Source organism: Drosophila santomea, chromosome 3R (genome assembly GCF_016746245.2).
Source record: "Drosophila santomea strain STO CAGO 1482 chromosome 3R, Prin_Dsan_1.1, whole genome shotgun sequence".
In the NCBI taxonomy this organism is placed as follows: domain Eukaryota; kingdom Metazoa; phylum Arthropoda; class Insecta; order Diptera; family Drosophilidae; genus Drosophila; species Drosophila santomea.
The window spans coordinates 19,495,005-19,516,606 of NC_053019.2; the positions used below are offsets into that span (position 1 = coordinate 19,495,005).

Consider the following 21,602-nt stretch of genomic DNA (forward strand, 5'->3'; position numbering starts at 1 on the left):
ATTTCCCCCTTCCTTGCAGGCTGCTCTCATTGCAACAATCGTGTGGGGTCATTTCAATTGAATTCAATTTAGTTCCATTTGCCTGCCGCCGGCTGGCATATTAACGTATGGAACGAATACACTTCGTTCGGGGGGTAATTTCAAATGAGAAATGGGTCTTTTTGGCGTATATTCCACGCCGTATATTCCATATGCTAACCTTAAAGGGCTTTTGCTTTCGGGTAGCAAGTTAATCCCTGAAAATGGGCAATTACGGGTTTAGCCCGCATAACTCATTCACAAAACGATTAGCCAGGATAATAGAAAACCCGAAAATATTATGCAAATAAACCCAGGACAGACGCCAGCAGGTAAAGAAGTCATAAACCGTGGCAGCAACCAATCCGAAAACCTCACAACCAACCGCTTCCTACCTAACCAAAAAACTAAAAAAAGAAAACCTTCCGCCAACAAAATTGTAATCCCAATCGCTCGACGTGTCTGTTGTGGTAAAGACGCTCGTTATTCCTTGTTTCGCCCGCACGCAGGTATCCCTCGGGGAACAATAACACGGAGACCATCACCATAACCAGACACCTACCACAGTGCACCGTGCGGAAGAGCAGCAGTCTGCCCAATCTGCAGAACGAGGAAGCCATGGCGGGCAGTTGCCTCAAGGAGCAGGGACCGGAGGAGCATGGACCACAGGCGGTTCCACTTAACGTCTCGCAGGCGATCAGCACCTCCACCATGGAGGCGGGCAAATCGAGGTCCAGGAATCTGCTGCCCATGTGCCAGATGCCCATATCCATTAGTGTGTCGATTTCGGAGCGACTGCAGCAACAGGCGGATCAGCAGTTGCCCATCGAACAGATCACGCCCACATCACAGCAGCCACAACAGCAGCATCACCACTCGCACCATCATCGCCACAAGCATCGCTGCAGTTGCTCGCAGGAGAGCCAGAATTTCCACATTTCCGGCTCGGCATCCTCGGGCAACTCCTCCAATCCGCCAGCCTTCAATCTAGTCAAGCTGTTCATCAAGCAGAAGAGCAGCAACAGCAGTGGCGGTCAGGAGGATTTGGGTGCCCAGGCCAGTGCGCACACCTGCATGGATGTCTCCTCTGGCTGTTGGCCATCCAGCGATGCGGCCAGCTCCAGTAGTGGCTCCTTGGAGCAGCGACTTCGCAAGAAGAGTATGCACGACTCGGGCAAGGGATCAGCAGTTAGTCGGCATGACGAGGAGGAACACTACCCGGAAACGGAGACACCCAGACGTCAGTTGCGGGCCCGTTCCGAGGCAGTGTTCTATGATGATGTCGCCACCTCCAGTTCCACGGGATCGTTAACTGCGACCAATTCACCAGCACATCGTCGTCGCAGTATGCCACTAAGGAATCCACAACTGTACCAACTGGCAGCTCAGGTTTCCACCGGCAGTCAAATGTCATCGGAGGCCAGCTCGGAGCAGCTAACCCAGGTGCCCAGGCGGTCGGAAGCGGGTTGCGGAACCAGTACGCGTCCATTGTCGTGTGCCTCCAGCTCCGAAATGATCACGCGCTCCATGCAGACCTCCTGCGGATCACTGAGCACCACCAGGAGCAGCCTGAGCGAACGCTATCGCTGTGTGCCGCCCTCCTTCCTCGAGAAACTGAATAACTTGGGAGAGGAGCGACAGGCGCCTATTTACGTGATCTATCCAAACTATGCCCTGCCCGATTTGGGATTCGTTAAGACTAATGCCAGCACAGACGTGATCTTCTCACCCTTCAACTACAAGATGACGATGGATGGGGCGACTGGAAGTACCAGCAGCTCGGGATCTCTAAAGAAGCAGCGCAACAGCAGCCAGAGCGTGAGCGATGATGAAATCCTCAAGACGCTGGACTACAAGCACGTTGCCGACTGGCAGTCGCTGGCCACCTTGCTGCCGACGGAATACCGCCGGCGGCTGCAGCACATTCCGGAGGTGAAGCAGATGGTGCGGCAACTGGATGCGGAGCTATCACAGCGCCCACTTTTCTGTATGTCGCCGCCGCTGCGCAGAAATCGCACGCACATCTGCGACTGTGCCAAGTACTTCCAGGGCCAGCAGACCCACATGGACGAGGCATCCAGCTCGGGATCCAGTCAGCCGCCCAGCTCCGGCTATCGCGGCTCATCCACGCTGCTTACCGACTCGGAGTTGGACGTGGATCCGCTGAAGCAGATGTATGTGTACCAGTACGATCAGCAGCGCATGGATTCGGGCGTGGAAACCAGTCCCGGTAGTCAGTTAACTCAAACCCCGCCGCAACCCATGCCCCGAAGCATTCTGCGCAAGGCACACTCCGCACAGGCGCGCTCCAAGCGCAATTCCATGATCGAGGCACAGCAGACGCAGAAGCTGACCAAGCTGGAGAAGCGGCGCAGTTTGCAGGAGCCACCGAACAACTACGGCTTGGGCTCCACCGACGAACTGGCCGATGTCTTTGAGGAGGAGGAGCACAGCCAGCCAGCGCAGCCGGTGAAGCAGAGGCTTTCACGCAAGGATCTGGATGCCAGGGCTCGGGCTGAGAGCTTCCTGGCCTCCTTGCCGCGTTCTGAGCTCAAGTACTACGCGGAGATCGCATCGATTCTGGAGTCTTCCGGCGAGCAGGTGACCTACGATGCTGCTGCTCTGAAAAAGGAGGTGAGCCGTGTGCTCAGTCAGCAGAAGAAGGTGTCATTCAATGATGAGGGCGTGACGGCCGGACTGCAGCAGCATGCCAAACGCTTCGCCACGCCACCCAATTCGCCCAACATCTCCATGGGCGCAGTGAAGCGCGATACCGTGGATGTGCTGGAGCAGCGCAAGATCGAAAGCAATCGCTTCAAGCGCCTGCAAATCCAGTGGGAGCTCATGAGCAAGGACTCGAGTATGCTCAAGGAGCTGGCCAGCGAGGCGGCCACCAAGAGCGGCGGCTCCACGCCCACCTCCGCCACTTCCACTGGCTCCAACTCGGCGCCAAGGTCAAGGATTCCAAGGCCTGTTAGCTACCCAGCGGGCAGGTCAGTAGTTCTCAAAACACACACATCTTACACTATGAAGTGCAAGTCGGTGGAGTATTCTTAAACCAAAAAGATTATAATTTAATTTAAATGCTACCGACTTGCACGTCCTCTAGCGAACATTCAAAATTAATTGTTTTGAACCATTTATGTATGTTATGTTTCCAAAATTTATTTCTTTTCATTTTTGGAAAATCAAACCAAACAAATTCCTGCGTCAAAATTATTATTTTGCATGATGTTGATTTCGTTTGTGGGCGCCTGATGCTCAGAAGTTCCACGCCCACCTCGTCACGTACTGCCCCCGTTTTGGCCACGCCCTCACCGGCTCGGCCGGCCAATCCCAAGACTGTCACTAAAAGCCACAACAAACCCGGTCTCTTTACCTCCTCCCCCCGCCCTAGCAGAATGACCAGCGCACAGGAAGCAGCCGGCGGAGCCAAGGTCAGCACTCGATCGCCCAGCAGGATGGTGCAGCCGAAGCGTTACAGTCTGGCCGGCGCGACCACGCCCACATCCGCCACACCCACATCGGCCAGGGCACGCACGCCTACCAATCGAGTGGCGGTCACGGCGCCAAATACGCCCAAACGCCAGCCGGTTGCCCAGTCGCCCAGGTAAGTGATGATGATGATGATTCAGATGATCGCAAAACTGTTGCTAATACCCATGTTATCTTGCAGACCCACCTCGAGAGTGCGTTGAGCGTCCACACGAGTCCAAGCGTCCAAGTCATCCCAATTAGTCAGCGGCAGACAACAGACAACACCACACCCCCCCAAAAAAAAACAATCCATTGAAGAAAAAAACGCAGCAAAAAGCAAACAAAACATATTCAACAACAAGAAACAATGCAACATTGTAAAATTCTAGACTAAGGCTTTGTGTGCGGCTCGATTGCTTAGTTACTATTGGCCCGGAAAGTGATATTTAGATGGGAGATGGTTTAATCAGATCGAAAAGATTTGATCGGAGCGAGAACTGATAGCGAGATGTGCTGGTATCTTTGATTGATTTTGTTGTCCTTATTTGCGGTAGAGCAGCGACGTCTGCGTGAGGAAGTAGCTAAATTTTCTTTTTTTACAAAGTATACATAATGAAATCTATACATATGCCAAGTACGCGTAAATTAAACAAATATTTTGATGTATATACACACACAAGACGATATATATATATATGTACGCGTAGACTCGCTTTTCCACAAACCTATTCGAAATGAAATGACAAAGATGACTTTGCTACCCACAGGAAACATGATAAACATGATGTGTATAAAATATTTTCTATACCCAATGCAAAAAGGCATATACTGTCAATACTCGAGCAGCAAACAATACAAAAGTTACTTGGATCATACCAAGCTGGGCCGAAATGCCAGATATATTGGATACCCAAATACAATAATTGAAGAGCTCAAGAGCGGATCCAATCGATATTACGCCCCGGGTGCATTAGAATAAATCTTATTTGTTGCTATTTCCATGCTCATGCTGATCCTGAAGAAAACAAAAATGGAGAAAATCAAGGAAAGAAATTTCCAAATGGCCTTTAATTCATTACTGAATGCTTTGCAGTTTTTGATTTGGTTTTTACTCGCAAGATCTGGTTTTGTTTTGCATTTTATGCGGCAAATTTCATTTCGTTTGTAACGAGCTTATGCTGTTGAGCCCAGGCTCAAAAAGTGATTTCAATTGTACGATATGTTTCCAGCTATACCTACTATTAATCTAACTATTTTATTTGTATCTATTTAATAATATCCATCTGTCAATGACATAACGTTAATTGGTTATTTAACTGCTGGAAGACATCGTTTAGTTTGTACGCCTTAAGTCAAACACTTTTCTATCTTTAATTGTATAGCTACTCTAATTGTATTATGTACAAGCGGACGAAACACATATTATAGATTTGCGGGAGAATTTATCACCAAATGGATATGCGGGAGTATATTATGTATTAAAACGAAAAGTAAAAAATGTATAAAAATACAAAATCAATAAAAATATTAATAAACAAGCAAAAAGTATTATGAAAATAAAATCAATTTAGTTTTCATTTCGAAATGGCATTGGTAGTCACGAACAGTTCGTCCGAAACTGTATATTACACTTTGGTGTTGGACTCGAAAACTGTGCATGCTGTATAACAGTGCGTGTTAGCATGTGACAGTTCATCACAAACTGTTTGATATGGCTTAGAAACTGTATACGTACAATAGTGCCTATAAGCATGTAACAGTGCTTTTCAAACTGTTGTAATTATTATTTGTATTCAGATTTGAAATAATATTTGAAACATTACAATAATATTTCCACATGCTTTTGGATTTCTTCCTTTTAAAGTTTTATAAGTCATCTATTTCTGATGCTAAGCATTTTATCTGTATAAATTTAACACGACTCTTTAATAGAAACTGGCTAAAACTTGACATACAGCTCTTCTACTAAAAGTTTGGCTTGTAAAATACATGCGAAGTTGTTCTTATCCATAGAGATTAGCACCCATTTCTTTAGATACAAAAAAACGCCTAATTACGTAACCTTATTACTCGTGTTTATGATTTTTGATTTATCCGCATGTGAAATCCGTTTAAATTTCCTTCAAGCGCAAAGTTAATTCGCTGCTTAGCTTTCTAAGAAACAGGAGCTAAACCTGAACCCTTTTGGCCCATTTAAAGCAACATTATTAAAAGTAATTGTAATTACCGAGGCACATGTTGCGCTATGCGTGAGTGTATGGGAGAGCACACACACACACACACACACACACACACACACACACACACATATGCATATGGGCTGGGTGCCTTTGCATACATTTACCTAATTAAATAAAATAATGAAAACGCTAAAGTTGCAAAAGGCGCGAAAGTATGGCTGGCAAAGTTACATAAGAAGCACCCATGCAGCCCACCGAAAATTCAGCACATACGCATACTGTTCACACATTTGCCCTGAAATTGGGAAATAAAATTACGCAGAAATATTTTCAAATATTTATTATGGGAGCCAGGAACAATTGTGAGTGTGTGCATGTGTTGGCTTGATAATTATCATTAGCCATGTGGCAGTCCTTACACTTTTTGCACCGCCACTCGTAAAAATTCAAGAAAAAGACCTACAAAATATGTGATATTTCTCAAATACAAAAAAAGCTCGAACTTCCTATTTAATTTCTTGTTTAAAAAATATCTTTGATATAAGGGTATCCTTTTTGAATGCAATTTCTAATTTCATTGTGATATGCACAACAAATATAAATTACTATAAAATTCTGCTGATCAAAAAAATTTGTATTTTCCTGCAATTTACGAAGCATGTTTTTCAAAAGTAAAACATTCCTTTTTTTAAGTGTTTCTAAAAATGGAGCAAATGTTTTGTTAAGCAAATATTTTCACTTTTCTTTGCGTCTTCGATTGAAATTTGTTGGCCATTAAGTTTGCTCATTTGGGCCGCGAGTGCTGCCAACAATTTGCATATGAAATTTAATTCTTGCTCGTTTCGCTGCGTGGTTTCAAATGTAATTAAAAGTTTTTTGTTTAAACTGCGAATATACATATGCACATACCCGTGCGTATATAAGTGTAATTCTCAAGAGCAATGTCGCTGTTGTCAACGCTGTTATTGTCTCTGTTCCCATTGTGTGCCACGCCCCCTTTGTGGAAAAAAAATAATATAAACAACTGAAAAATGGGAACACGAAAAATAAGTCGGTCAAATAAATTTAGCTGTCAAGCGGAAAGCAAAAGTGCATAAAATATGCACATTGCACTGCGAATGAGGCCTACAGTATTTGCATTCACATATTTTTACTAAAATAATTACATGCACATGACCCGCCAGCAACACGAACAACAAACAGAAAACAACAACCAAATATGACTAAAGACATGCCTTGACAAAGGACATGAGATAGGCGGTCGCAGGACGCGATGTCCTTTCTCAAACAAAACGGCGGGGGTAGTGCGATTTTCACATTCAGCTGGATAATGTTGCGATTAATTGAAAGTTTCTAATGTATATAGCTCACTAAGCAGCTAAGTAGCAACTAACTTTTAAACATTTATTTTCTTTCTTAAAATTATTTCAAATGATCCTTTGCTATCTTAACCTACTGAATAGAAAAAAAATGGGGAAATGCGAAAACTATCAGTAGGACATATTAAAAATTAAATGGAAATCGTTACAATTACAATCATTAAATTACAAGGTAAGGGCATTCGAAATTCCACCTCATGAATGTCGCTGAATGCCGCTGTCCTTTCTTTTGTGGTTTTTGGCAGTGCCAGGACACGCCACGTCGAATGCCAGAAGCCAAACTTCTCCAGCGCCTTTTGTTTGTCGCTCCTGCTGCCGGCAAGTGGCATCATTAGTCCGTTTGCTGGTAGGTAGTCCGTATTCCGTAGAGCGGAGTCTATAGTCTATAGTCCGTAGTCCATAGTCCGTAACCCGTTTGCCCGTAGCCCCAAAACGACGTATCCAATGCCCCGTGAGCCTGGGACACGCGATGCACAGGACGCCGCATGGTAAACACACCGAAAATTCCGAAATGAAGCAATAAAAGGCCATAAAATGAAAGGCAATTGATATACAAAAGGGAAATTGTAGACAACACCGGCACACACAGTACACACATTACACACAGTTGCGATTGTGTTGTGCTGTGTTGTGTTGTGTTGTGTTGCGATGTGTGTGGTGTGTTGTTTTGTGCCAAAAGTGAAACGCTTTTGGCCATTGAATTCGCCGCAGGGGAATCTCCCGAAGAACAGCGCATGCTCGACAGTTGCAATCACTTTGATGGGCGGCAGGTGGTTGGGTCAGTGGGTGGTGCACTTCTGGGTGCAGTGGCTCAGTGTGGTGGTGGTGTGGCAGCCGCAGCGAAATCGGCGACCGCGATTTGGCCGCTGGATCTGACCCAGTTTACAGTGCTGTCCACCACCCATTGCATTTGTTGTGGATGCACCTCCTTCGCAGACACTCGCGTTTTGTTTTGCTTGTCATGCGGATGTTTGATGTGAAATTTTAATGAACTCAAACCGGCGGAGGAATGGGAAATGAGTGGATGAATTCGATTTCCTGCAGTCTACCCATTTTGAGTAAGTAGCTTAAAAACACTGATTGCTGGCAATAAAATGTAAAAAGTGACTATAAGGTTTCCAAGCAATTTACAATTTTGCACCCGTTTAAAGAAGTTTTTCGCAGTATTGTGTTGGGGTAGAAATTAAAAATTCAACATACAAGTATAAACGCTCAAGTGAACCCTGTGTGCTATCTGAAGTTTTTGCCCCCCCCTCTCGTTTCACTTGAGGTCAGGGATTTTTAAAAGTTGTTCCTTCTTTTTGCGCATTTTTCATTTTTCATTGCTCGCACACACAGAAATTCTCACATGCACTTTTGGCTCACTTTCACCAGGTGAAAGGGGGCTGCTCGGCTGCTTGGCCGTACACCAAATATGCAAACAATTTCCAATTAAAAATCAATTTTATGCTTCAACTGCGACTAAGTGCAAAATAGTTGTTGGTATATATGTATATAGCCGTCGTTGCGTTGCACGCTCCACCAGCAGCAGCAGGTTCATAAAATGCGCAAACATTAAGCCAAAGTTTTGCAAACCGAGCTTCCTGTCCCCCCCCCCCGAAAATCATCTCCACTTATTTCTGCCAAATATTACCATCTTTGCAACCCTCTGTGGCTACTTTTAAGTTGCAAGCCGCAAAAGTGCGGAAAAATCTATTGGGGAAATTAAGAAAAATACTTCAAATTGGTGCAGCTGTCAAAAGGCTTAACGCACGAAATTTGCCCATAAAGTTTCAGCCAGTTATTGGTGGCTTCGAGTGGGAGTGGATGGATTGGGAGGAGTGGGGGGAATGGGCCAAAGTGGCGGTCAGGGTTAAGAGTAACAGCAGCTGCTGACGGAAGCCATCTGACGAACTTGACATGCTGCCAAAGTTGAAGCGGAAAACCAGCAAGTGACTGTCAATGTTTCCACAGCTCCACGCCAAGCGGCTCAGCTGCACTGCGCGAAAATAATGAGCAGTCAAATATGGCCAAAAAAACACATTTTTGAATTATAACTAAATATAGGTTAAAGTAAGCTTCTTAACTTATTTAATTTTGTTTTTAATGAAACATTTTCTTTAACAAGTTGATGTAAGTTTTTAATGAAAAAAAGCGAAATAAAGTGTTGATTTTCTTTCTGTATTTTTGTACAGATCTTGAGCATTCCCCCGATTCCACTTACCACATTACATAACAGCTCGCCGTCAAGTTGTGTAATTGGTGAATTGATTGCCCATCCGGCAATTCAGCGAGAAAAGCTACGCATGACAAAGAGCAAAAAAAAAAAGGAGGGAAAAAAAGGGAAAAGTGCAAGGGGCAAATAGCGCTTAGTAAAATTTTCATACCAACTTTTTATGGCCGCCATTCTGTGGCTTTGCTACAATTGTTGCCAATTTCCCGGGCGCAACAGACGTGTGGCGTGCGTTTTGGGAAAAGTCCGGAAAAGCGTCCAGTTCGGCATCGAATGAAGAGCTCAAAGTTTTGCCAGTCAAACAGTCAGACGCGCCACATATCCAATTACGTTTATATATATTACGAGAATTGCGAAAAAAATAAAAACAAAAAAAGTGAGAAAGAAACCGAGCGAATATACGCACAATGTAGCCATAAAAAAGTGTGTATATATATATAGGATATATATACGTAGAAACCTTAAGTAAAGATGGCTAAAACGAGGAGGGCTGCACTGAGTGAGGTGGCAGCTAAAGTGTTGCTAAGTGCACGAGCAGCGAAACATTTGAACTTTCTGCTAGTTCAAATTGTCAGGGGTCTTAAAAAGTTGCGAACGGCAAGTGCTTCTGATCATCTGGCGATTTAAGCGCGGTCAAAACTTAAAGTCAACCCTTAAACAGCCAACCAAGTACGCAACTTAAATATTTAATGCAGCAAAAATCAATTGCTAATTTATGCATTCAGGCAGTTAACGGACAAAGTTGAATGCCTCATGGTAATGGCCATAAATGGCAACATCCCACCACCCCTTTATTGTCTCTCTGTCCCCGACAGTCGTATACATTTTAAATTAGCTGCTCGTTTCCAGGAATCGCCCCCGGATTCGCACCCATTCACAAACTCATACTCACACTCATACTCGTACTTGCACTCACACTCGCATAAAGAAGGCAGCAATAATCAGCTCAACTTCAACGGCAGCTCCTTCAAAGGAGTAATCGCCATCGTCATCGTGTTCATTCAATTGCGCATTGCCGCTCGGAACTCTGGTCTTTGGTATCTGGTCTCTGGTCTAGAGGACTCCCTAAAAGTCTCTGGGCTCCGATGACGTTTTGTCGCCGTTTGGCTGCCTACTAACCTGGCCAACAAAATGACACTTGAACAAATTGTCAGTGAAAAGTGTGGATAAATACATAATTCGGAGAACGAAATGATAACTGCCTGTCTAAAGACAAATAAAAAGGTACTACACTGAATTATTTGCCTTAAAATTCAGAGAAATTACCTTTTCTGCATTGATCTTTAGTTTTAAGACAGGGTTAAAGTATCTCAGAATACTAATAAACTATTTTTGTTTACATTTATTAGGTTTGCCATCAGATTGTTAAATCATAAGAAGTGCTAACATACTTTACAGTTTCACCGCTCGTGCTTCTTAGTGTGTGATGGCAACCCTTTCGCCGCGCACCACATGACGTATACTCAACGCGAATTAGCCGCAGGTAAGTGCGCCTTTGGAGGTCCCTAAACAGAAAATGAGAAAGGATGAGAGAGGAGGGCAAACAGAGCTGGGGAACGAGACCAAAAACTAAATGCGCCGCTTGTTCTACAAAATTAAGTATTACATGTTAAGCGCCATCATTTGTATATGCTGCTGGCACATTAGAACCCACACACACAAAGCCAAACACACACACCCCTTGGAAATATTGTATAATATTAAAAAAAAAAAATAATATAAAAAGTGGAAATGTGAAAAAAAATGCTATGAACCCCATTGCGTGTGCGTTTATTTTCAGTTGTACCTTACACCGGCTAGTGGAAACCCAGTAAGTATGTCCCATGAGCTGCTTGGTTGACTTTTCAGTTGGCCCTTTTATGAGCGACTAACTAATTAAGATAAGTGTGTCTGATTTTCATATTAATGGCATACAAACGAACCCATTGTGGCGCTCTTATCTTAAATGTTTGGGGCCAAGCTGAAGCGTCAAATGTTGGGCACTCCACTTCACTTCCCTCCAGACCACACCACTCCACTCCAGATCCCCGCCAGAAATCCCGGTGCGTTTTTTCAAAACGTGAACATAAAAAGGCCAACGGGTGGGCACAATATACATACATATACTACATATATGTGGGGAAAGATGAGGAGGCCACTGCAGCGGACGTGGCGTACATGAGCATGTGTTTTTAAGCCTCGTTGGGCACAAAACAATTAATATTGTGGCCCGCCCACCGGCGCGCCCACAGCTAAGCACAAATCAGCCTCCTGTGAAATATGAAACACAAAAGCTCGAGCGCTACTGCTCCCAACAACAACAAAAGCCACCGGAAACGGAAGCGCACAACTCTTTGCGCGAATTAATCACACAGCAACTACAACTACAACTACAAGAGCAAATAACGGGTGTTTTTTTTAGAGGTATAGAACTTTAAGTTGGCATTACTGTTCAAGATGGCGACCGATTTAACAGCTGTCAAGTGATTTATTCTCAGTTTGGTTTGGCAATTCGTCATGCGTGCTTACAAAATCCAACTCGTGCAAGAATTGAAACCAAACGATCATCAAGCAAGGCGTAGATTCGTCGAATGGGCCCAAAACGAGATTGCTGTTGTTCCCGATTTTTCATAAGCCTCCAAGATCTTGTGATTTAACACCGCTAGACTACTTTTTGTGGGGTGGGGTGGTCTATGCGGATAAGCCACAAACGCTAAACCATTTTGAAGACAACATTCGCCGTGTTATTGCCGATATACGGCCAAATGTTGGAAAAAGTCATTGCAAATTGGACGTCCAGATTGGACTACATCCGAGCCAGCCGTGGCGGTCATATGCCAGAAATCATATTTAAAATGTAATGCCACAAGATTATCTTTCATGTCAATAAAATTCATGTCAATCGAATAATCCATCGTTGTTTTATTGCAATTTAAAGTTCTATACCTCTAAAAAAAACACCCTATACAAGTACAACTACAACAGCAAATACAAGTACAACTACAACAGCAAATACAAGTATAACTACAAGTACAAATACAACTGGCAGTGCAAATACATGGAAGTGGAAGTACAAGAGCAACAACAGCCAGAAACTCTGTGAACAGGGGCAAAAATCATCAGAGGAACGACATGGACACGCATATAAAATGTGCCAAGCCGGCTACTCAGCTCAAATTCCCTCGCACGAAGTGCAAAATAAAGTGCTACGGTGGATTCGCCCTGCCAAAGATTGGAAACCCTACTCCCATTATGTTAGAAATAAACACCATTTAGAATAAAATTAATTTTAATTTGTTTCATTTTGGTAGACAGAGTTTGATTATCCAACTTTGGCAGCCTAGAAATATATTTAATTACAGACAAGCAACTTTAAACCAATTTTACATTATTACTACATTGTTTCCTCAAAACACGAATTAAATGGAATTTATTCTTTATGAATGCTGTAAATTTTGGGTCAATGCATGTTTCACCTACAATTATATTTAAATGCTTTCAACATTCGAATATTACTGCGCAGGCATGGCACTTAGTACTGTAATGTAATATTTTGCACCTTATTTCCCAAGGTTTTTAGTTTGTAAAATCATAAATAAAATTGATATTAATAAGCAATTAAGAAGACATTACATTTCCAGTGCCTGCAAATCGCCTTTTTGAGAAACCTTCAAGATTACTTTCACATTGAAAGCAAATCACTTTCGTAAGCGTTGTATATGTATATGTATATTTAGTAAGCTGACCCACGCAATCATGCCGCCTGTAATCCATTATCATTTCAATACCTAATCAAATCTGGCGCAGGCGATTCCCCCGAGAGGATCTTCACTGTGGCGCCCGCAGCTGGAGTGCGGTCACTAACTTGCCCACCCACTTGGCCATCCAACCACCCAACCACCCAACCACTGAGCCACTGAGCCAGTGAACCACCCACTAAATCCAACAACCCAACCCACCCATTTGGCCACAAAACGGCAGTGCATGAAGCTAATTAAATATGCGTGCCTTGCCTCAATGCTCCCGTCCGCCGAGGGTATTGCGTGCCCATCAGCTCCTGAGCTCCCGAGCTCCCCAGTTCCCGAGCTCCAAGCGCTGCCCCTTGACCTCTTGGAAATGGCACCTTGCTTTAAGGACGACGCCCCACCTTTAATGTCCTGCCAGTTTATAGCCACCCCTGCAAGTATTTCGGTGGCATATTTGCTAATCATTTTACGTGCTACTCCCTACGCCTACGTACATATAGGGTTTATTGTTTTTTAAAACGTGGGCGTGGCCGGTCGGCCGTGGAGTGAATTTAACGAGCGGCGGTCCTTTTGTAATGCAAATTAAATAAACATGATTTTTATATGATTTCGCCGTGCGAATGCATTGTCCTTGTGCCTTGTGCCACCGCCACCTTCGAACTCACTTTTGTTTCGCTGTTCGTGCAAGTGTGGCGGTGTCAATTTTATGGGCCGTCATTTACTTCGCATTTCGCCAAACTCTGAACTCTGAACTCGAAACTGTGAAACTGTGGAACTGCGGAGCTGTGAGCAACGCCTTCGAGTGTAATTTAATTGAATAATTAAAATTTTTATTGCTGCCGTGTGTGTGTGTGCGAGAGTGTGTGTGTCGGGCGGAAGGGGCGGCCGGAGGAGAGGGGCGTGGCAGGATATGCAAAGCGTGTCATTTTAATTTACGACCATGACGTTCAGCACAGCCAGATAATAAACACGCTCGCAATTAAGTATACGCCGGGGTGTACTCCTGCACATCCAATGCCAAACATCTCAGCACGCAAACGTCGATTTTGAAGCGGCAGAAATCTAGAATTGGTCAACGTGGAAACGTGGCATGAAAACTTGTTCGGTTTTTGGCAAGTCCAATTTGAAATCGCATCTTCTGAAACTGAAGCCAAAAGCAAAGTCGCATTTAAAATAATAAAAAACCTTGACTATCACTAATAAAGTGCAAATAATTATTTAAAAACATAAATGTATCTGTGCATTTCTGGTTTGTAAGGGGTACAAATATTCCAGTCAGCCCGCAAATTTAGTTCAGACTGTGAAAATTCTTCGTTTTCGTTCGAAGATAAGCATTTTTGGTGTAACCCAAAAGTCCAACTATTATTTTCCGGCTGACAAAACCAGGTTTTGTGGTGTTGAAAATGGACCAGTTGACAAAATGTAAGAGTGTGCTTAGTTTTGTTGGCACTTCTGTTTAGGCACAAAAATTCCAATAGCCTTTGTTGGCAGCCAACCACCTCACCACCTCACACCCCCCTCACCCCAGTTTCAATAAACAACAATAAAACTGTGCATAAATACAATGCAAATATAAGCACGTTGCACAAGGATATTCGACCGACAGGCGTATCCGCATTTGCAGTCCCCCAAAAACTGGTATTTCAAATGCATATTTCGCCTATTTTGTCGCTTTTATTTTGTGCTCTTTTTTTGCTTTTGCTTTTGGACCAATGCAACGAAAATAAATATACGGGCTGGCAAAATATTACACAACATTTGAAAGAGTTTTAAAAACTCGACTCAGCACAGCACAAAAATGCGAGACAGTTTTATTTATTTTATAACCCGCTCAGTACTGGCATTTGCATCTACATACTACATACTGTAAACTGCGAACTGCAAACTGCACACTGCATATGTATCTGAATCTATCGGCATGTATCTGAATATGGATCCGCATCTGTGCCCGTCTGTGTCATTTGTTTGAGCCCTGCCACCAAAGTAAAGGAACAAAAGAAAAAAAAAAAATGGGGAAAAAAACAGCAATAATAAATGGAAAGCGAAAATATAGTATTTAAAAAGCGATTTCGTGTTGTTTATACATTTGTGCGAGCTCAAAGCTATTGATTGGTTGGCCCTCTGTGGATTTACATTTTTGTGGGCTTGCGTTTAAGTTTGGTTTTGGGTTTGAGTTTGGGAATGAGAAGGTAACAACCAGGTAATCGCATTGGCCTCTAGTAAGTTACATCACTTTTGCATTTGCGAGCAGCCAGCGAGAGAAATGGAATCATGTAATTGTAATTGAAATGAAGTAAGCGTGAATTTCGCTTAAAAAAATATACCCAGAAAGGTGACTGCCATGGCAGCCGAGGAGCACAACGATAAGAGCCCCAGACTCTTTTGGGCAGCTGCGAAATGTTTGTTTCCTTTCAAATCAGTACACTTCCTTTTTTTCTGTATTTTTTTTTTTTTGCCCTGGCCTTTCCTCCATCGGTTGGTCTTGTCTGCAGCAGCAGAAAAGCAGGGAAAGGCAGGGGAAAATAAATGAAAATCACTTGAAAATACTAACGAGCTGTTACGCTTGGCAAGAAAAATATAATCAGCAGCATCATGTCTGCAGGTGCACTTAAAAGGCGTTCACTTTTCCGCCCGCCACGCCCCATTGCTGAGCCAAGAAAAACTCCAAACGAACAATGGCCTAAAAAGAAAAAAAAAGGGGGAGAGAAGGTAAGAAACCACTGTTGAAACAATTAAAACTAACCTTTTTGGTAAAAAGGTGAAGGCAAGTCCGTACAACACGAAAACACAATGGCAAATAGAAATGCTTTCTGCCTGCGGCCAAAGCAATGGAATCACAGCCATCAGCTTTTGTCCAGCGATTTTGCCGCCAAAAGCGGTCCAACCACTTTTGGTTAGTTGGATCCACTCGAATCTGCTGCTGCTGCACTCCACTTGACTGAAGGAGTGCAGGTTGGCCAAGCACCTGGTGAAGGCCACCAGTGGATTTGGATTTGGTTGTGGATGTGGATGATCGTGGATCGCAGATCACCATGGAGCTGCACTGCGATGGTGGCGCGTGCCAGGTCGACTAATTCCTTGTCGTTGGCGAGGAAAACGACTTTGAACTTTATTGTTTTTCCAAGTGTTTGCGATCCGGTTTTTTTTGGCTTATGATTTGGTTATTACATTTTCTATTTTTTTTTGTTTTTTTTGTAGTTTTCTGCCGTTTTGCTGTACAATTTGCTGTGATCGCGTAACTTAATTCATAAATGCTGTTGCAAAAGCGCGAGAGAAATGGCAACAGGTCAACAGCGAATGGCCAACACTCACTTTTGGCCAAACCGCCGCCTTCTATCAACACACACAGCTGAAGCTGAAATGCTGAAAATTGTACTGCTCATTGCTGCACATTGTGTAAGAGTTTTTCCTCTCGGTGCAGATCTGTCCTGTTCGATGGGGGGCCGCCATATAAAAACGCTGCCTCGTCTTGACTTTGGCCACATTACCAACGCAGCAGTCGGCCAGCAGCCGCAGTCAAGGTCTTAGCCCAATCCCAGCCAGAGTTCGAAGCCCACCACGTCCAATGGCGAACGTTAATTTGGTGAGTGCGGAGTGGAATAGAATGGATGGCATTGCAAGGAGCAGCAGGCAGCAGGCAGCAGGCAGCGGAGTCAAGGATATTAAAAATGCATTATGCAAAAATTGTGGAATACAAAGACATGCTATTCAGCACTTCTTTTCATACGAAAATACGAATCTCTTGCAGTGTTGGGTATATTGCGGCTGGTGATATTCATCAAAAGAAGAAGTCTTTCAAAGCTAAAGATTCTAAAAAGAATAAAAAGTATAAACTTATAAACTTAGTTAAAATATCTAGTTAAGTAGTACAAAAATCCTAAAGTTCTAAATGAAAGTTGGGTATGGATATCGTTTAGTCGATTCCTTTCCTCTTTTATTATCCTTCTCTCCTAGTTCGACTAAAGTGTTTTGCATATTAAATCGTTGTGTATTATCCTCCGCAGCAGATGCCGCTCATTGCAGCAGCCACCACCATACTGACAATTGTCAGTGGGGCCACCTCCTCCTCCATCGCCATTGCCACCGCCAGCACCGCATCCTCGACAGAAACGGCCAAGAACCAGCCATCGTATCAGCATATGGGGTCATTGTTCGAGAATCGATGGCTGCCAATGGATCAGCCGATGCAGCATCATCCCAATCATCGCTATGGCACGCTCAAAATTCCAAGAGGAAGTGCGGGTGAGAGGAGGGCCTTTAGCAGCAGTCATTCCTCAGGCTCCCGTCAAGGATTGGCCAGCATGCTCAATGGGCTAACAAATCTCTCGGGACTGGGACACGTTACCCATGGGTACCACGGCTCGGTGGCACCCACGCACACGGAGGCACTGGCCCTGGGCTCCACCAAACAGGAGATACCGATTTACGAGGAGCAGCATGAAGATGCCGCTGCGGTCGCTGCCGTTGCCGCAGCAGCTGGTGCCCATGACTTTGGCTCGGGCAATGGACAATCTGGCGGTGGATTGGAGAGCAATCAGGAACATTCGCCGATTTACAATTATCCCGGTGCCGCACATAATGGTGGATTTTTGCCAGCCTATGGCTCAGCTGGCTCTGGTCCCGAGCAGGACTACGCACAGTGGTCATCATCAGCGGCGCCGGAGGAACAGCAGCCGGAACAGCAGGCAACTCATCCCTATGCGTACGATAAAATTTCAATGGGCAACTTCCTGCCGCCGTACACGCCGGACTCTGGATACGATGAGCAGCAGGGGCAGCTCTATCATCACCAGCAGTTGCAACAGCAGCAGCAACAACAGCATCTGCAGCAGCTGCAGCAGCAACAGCAGCAACTGTACCATCACCAACAGCAACAGCAGCAGGAACAGCACTCCTCGTACTTTGGGCATCATGAATCTGGATCCGGTTCGACATCGGCTGCATCTGCCTCGAGCGGATCTGGTGCCGATGACTTTGAGGAACATCCCGATGCTGGGCAGGAGCAGAGCTCCAACTACTTGTCGGAGGCAAGTGGTCATGGCCAGGGACATGGACATGGACACGAACACACCCATCACTCGCACCACGTGGATATCATCAACTATGTGCCGGTGAAGCATGTGAAGAAGCAGCACGTGCCGGTGGAGAAGGAGGTGAAGATACCCATATCGCATGCGGTCATCATACCGGTTCGCAAGCCAGTGCCCATCCACATACCGATCACCAAGAACGTTCAGGTGCCGGTGGAGAAGGAGCTAAAGGTGCCCGTGGAGCGTCTGATCCCTGTGCCCGTGGAGAAGCACATCCCAGTGCCGGTGGAGAAGCATGTGCCCTATCATGTGGTCAAATATGTGCCCATCAAGGTGCCCAAGCCGTTTCCCGTCAAGGTGCCCGTCTTCAAGACCGTGCTGCACAAGGTCAAGAGCTGGTGGTAGAATCTGAGTTGTGCATCCTTTATAAATCCCATCCTGCATTCCAACGACGTTCCTCATTTGCATCCAGTGCACGCGAATTTCGTTATAGTTATAAGCACATTACGCATACGCCACCGTCATCCCTGCCCTTTGGGTCACAGAAACCAAAGCGAACAACATTATGCAGTTTTGCACATTTCGTATTCGCATTTCATTTTTAATGTCGAGTTTTAAAATTCATTTAATCCCCGTGATGTACAACAATTTTGTGACTCATTTAACATTACAACAATTTGCATTAAAATACAAACACAAAATGGGCACAGAAACGGCAAACCGAATGAGAATCATGAGAATCGGGAAAATGGCAAGCTAGACTTTCGCACATACACACACGTGCTGCAAGGACGAGGTTTTTAGCAGCGATTTCACGGTGCATTTGTCATGGACATAACCCTTTTACCACTTAACCCATACCAAAATGGAAGGGGGGACACCATGCTCATTTATTTAATTTCACTTTAAGCGCACACAATGAAATTTGTGTTTAATGAAATGAAATTCATCTTCACAAAAGGCTCGCGCATTCTCCGCCGTTGTTCGCAGGCTGCCAAATGCCATTTCCAGACCATTACATCGCCAGTTCGGCCTGGAAAAGTGGGCGTTCAAGTTGGCCAACCGGGCATCCCTGTGATTCCTCTTCTGATGCCTTCCCCTCCCCTCCCATTCCCTCCTCTAATTAAATTAAGTGCACACCTTTGTTGTCCCGCTACGCGCTGGCATGCCGCTCGTGCTTTCCCGCTTCCCCAGTCACCTGTGCAGTTCTCTGCTTTGATTTGCTGCTCCTGCTGCTGCTGGTCGATTGAATTGGCCAAGGGACTGCTGTCCCCTATTTCCCATTTTTTTTCCAAGTTCCCAGCTTCCAGCTCCCAGCTCCAAGTTCCACTCACTGAAAAGTATGCCACACAGCACTGCTTTTAAATATAGCATGCACTGGACGGAGGAGCTGTTGCAGAAGGGCAAAGCTCGTTGGCGGAAAGAAAGAATAACATATCGTTTCGTTCTCAGTAAATTGTCTTCACCAGCAATCCTTTTGGTTCGCACGCACAGCCTCCTCCTCAAACATTCGATTGGCACTGCAAGAAAAAACTTAGCCTTTAAATAAGCCTCTTTGTGTTTGGTTCAATGAAGTTAGAGAAATCGGTAACATATACTTAATCTCTCTCAAGCTAATTACTATGTTCAAAATATACCAATAAATTAAATAAATATATAATTTTAAAACCAAGAAGAAGACTACTTTATTTTTAGCAAATTACTAAGTAGTTTGAAATAACAATGAAAAGAAAGTAATATTCTAAGATTATGTGTTTTCAAAAACACGTTTTTGAAAGTGGTCTAAAAGTGCAGTTTAGTGACTCGCGAGATTTTTATTAAACAAATTTATTAGGATCAGTAATTCAAGCTGTTAATTTCGTTAAAAAATCCTCTTTTCAAACATAAACTTATACAAAGTGCAAACTCTTACTAAAAAAAGGAGTTAACTTTTAGCAACATTTTGTACTCTCCACGAATTCTTCGACATTTTTGATTTAGGTGTATCGTCCTTTGTCCTGCGTGTTGCGCGCTCTCGATGGTTTGTCGTTTTGGCGCGGATGTGGATGCGAATGCGAGTGCGGATGCGAGTGCGGATGCGGCTGTGGTTCCTCGCTTCTCGCCCCTCGCTTGTCAGTCACGCGGCTGTCTGTGACTCTTTGCGCGAACCTCCTCCTTTTGGTGCCGCCGCCTGGCTGTCGTCCTTTTTCGTCCTGTCAGCTGCGACTTGCTACTCTTGCTCCATTTACGGTGTATTTTTGATGTCTAAATTGCATTTTATTATGTCGCTCTGGTTCGAGGCAAGGCATACGACCGAATGGGCGAGAAAGGCGAAACTTCTTCGCTTGCCACATATGCTCGTTGCTGGTTGCTGGTTGTTGTTGGTGTGGCTGGCTCTGTTGTTGCGGTTGTAAATTTTATTTATCATTTAACATTTTTTACGCTCTTTATGCCCCTCCAGTCAGGCGGTTAGTCAGGAAGCAGCCCCGCCCAGCGACACACTTTAAGTGACTTTTCGAGTACTTTATTTTGCATACAAAATATTTGCCATGTCGCCATGTGCATGCGTGCGTATACGTAATATCGCGCTGCCAACTCAGTTGGCTGTGTAAGTTGGACTCGCTTTCCTGCCATCGGAGGTGGTGGTGGTTATATGGGGGCCATCTTTCTGGCTTTCTTACACACTTTTTATGTTAAATTAAACATTTGAAATGTTATTATGATTTTTATTACGCCGCTTTATTAGTCACATTTTTGCGATACCACAATATTGTTTTTAGCTGCACATAAAAGTGTGTACGATATTTAATTAACTATTCAGTTTGGCCTCGGCCTCTCCTTGAATGCCTGGGCAATTTATTTATTAGTTTATGGAGAGTTTGCCTTGTGGTGCGCATCAAACTAATTAATTTAAATTAGTGCCAAAATGAGAATGAAATTCACAAATGTGTGCGAGCATTAGAAGCAATGCTAAATGTGTGAAAATGCGAATATTCATTTGATTCTGTGGCGTTTGTGCAGATGACAGAAAATCACTGGTCGACAGATAACGAGTGAATCACACTAATTATTTGTCCTAACAACAATATCAATTCGTTTATGCAACTGGCCGAGTTCAAATGTTTAATTAAATACCAATTGCACCACAAGCCATTCGTTGAATTTGTGCGATATCTTTGTTGGCCAGGTAAAAAGGTCGAAAAACGGGGCAAAAACTTTGTTATATGCAATTGGGAATAGATGGCTCACACACACACACTCACTTCCGTGTGGCAGTAAACACAACTGTTGGTTTTAATAACAGCCAAGTGCATGTGCATGTGCATGTGCATGTGTGTGTGAGTGTGTGTGTTAGCCATTTGGCCAAAATAGAGAGGGATAGAGAGTGAGAGCGGTATTTTTTGGAGTCAGCTGCCACTATGTTTGCACTTTTATTAAAAAACTTTTGCATAATAAAAGTTTTGAGCTTGCTCTCCAAATTGTAGACGCAATATATAACTCACAAAAAAAAGTTTAGTTCGCCTCGGTTTAGCTATTTATATAAATATTTTCGCACAACTTTTGGCCAAAAATGATTTTTAAAGTGTTTATGATGCACAACT

The 21,602-nt window shown here is 44.1% G+C and overlaps 2 protein-coding genes across 7 annotated transcripts in view; both read left to right on the plus strand.

The window, feature by feature from the left end:
• Positions 1-4,515, plus strand: part of LOC120451458 — a 28,025-nt gene extending 23,510 nt beyond the window's left edge. For 3 of the 5 annotated variants that reach the window (XM_039635140.1, XM_039635135.2, XM_039635138.2), the window contains 3 exons: positions 495-3,011; positions 3,284-3,628; positions 3,695-4,515. In XM_039635140.1, the coding sequence (XP_039491074.1) occupies positions 495-3,011; positions 3,284-3,628; positions 3,695-3,716 (2,884 nt within the window). In that variant the 3' untranslated portion in view covers positions 3,717-4,515. The remainder of the gene's footprint in view (positions 1-494; positions 3,012-3,283; positions 3,629-3,694) is intronic. The other 2 variants (XM_039635139.2, XM_039635136.2) reach the window with 2 other exon arrangements.
• A 12,041-nt stretch (positions 4,516-16,556) lies between these two features.
• LOC120453760 (hornerin) lies at positions 16,557-18,426 on the plus strand. Of its 2 annotated transcripts, none has more exons than XM_039638593.1 (2): positions 16,557-16,574; positions 16,996-18,426. In XM_039638593.1, exons 1-2 carry the CDS (start codon positions 16,557-16,559, stop codon positions 18,424-18,426), a joined length of 1,449 nt encoding a protein of 482 aa, XP_039494527.1. The 2 variants fall into 2 exon arrangements, with proteins under 2 accessions (XP_039494527.1, XP_039494528.1); XM_039638594.1 differs by having other exon boundaries at positions 16,999-18,426.
• Positions 18,427-21,602: the final 3,176 nt, after the last annotated feature.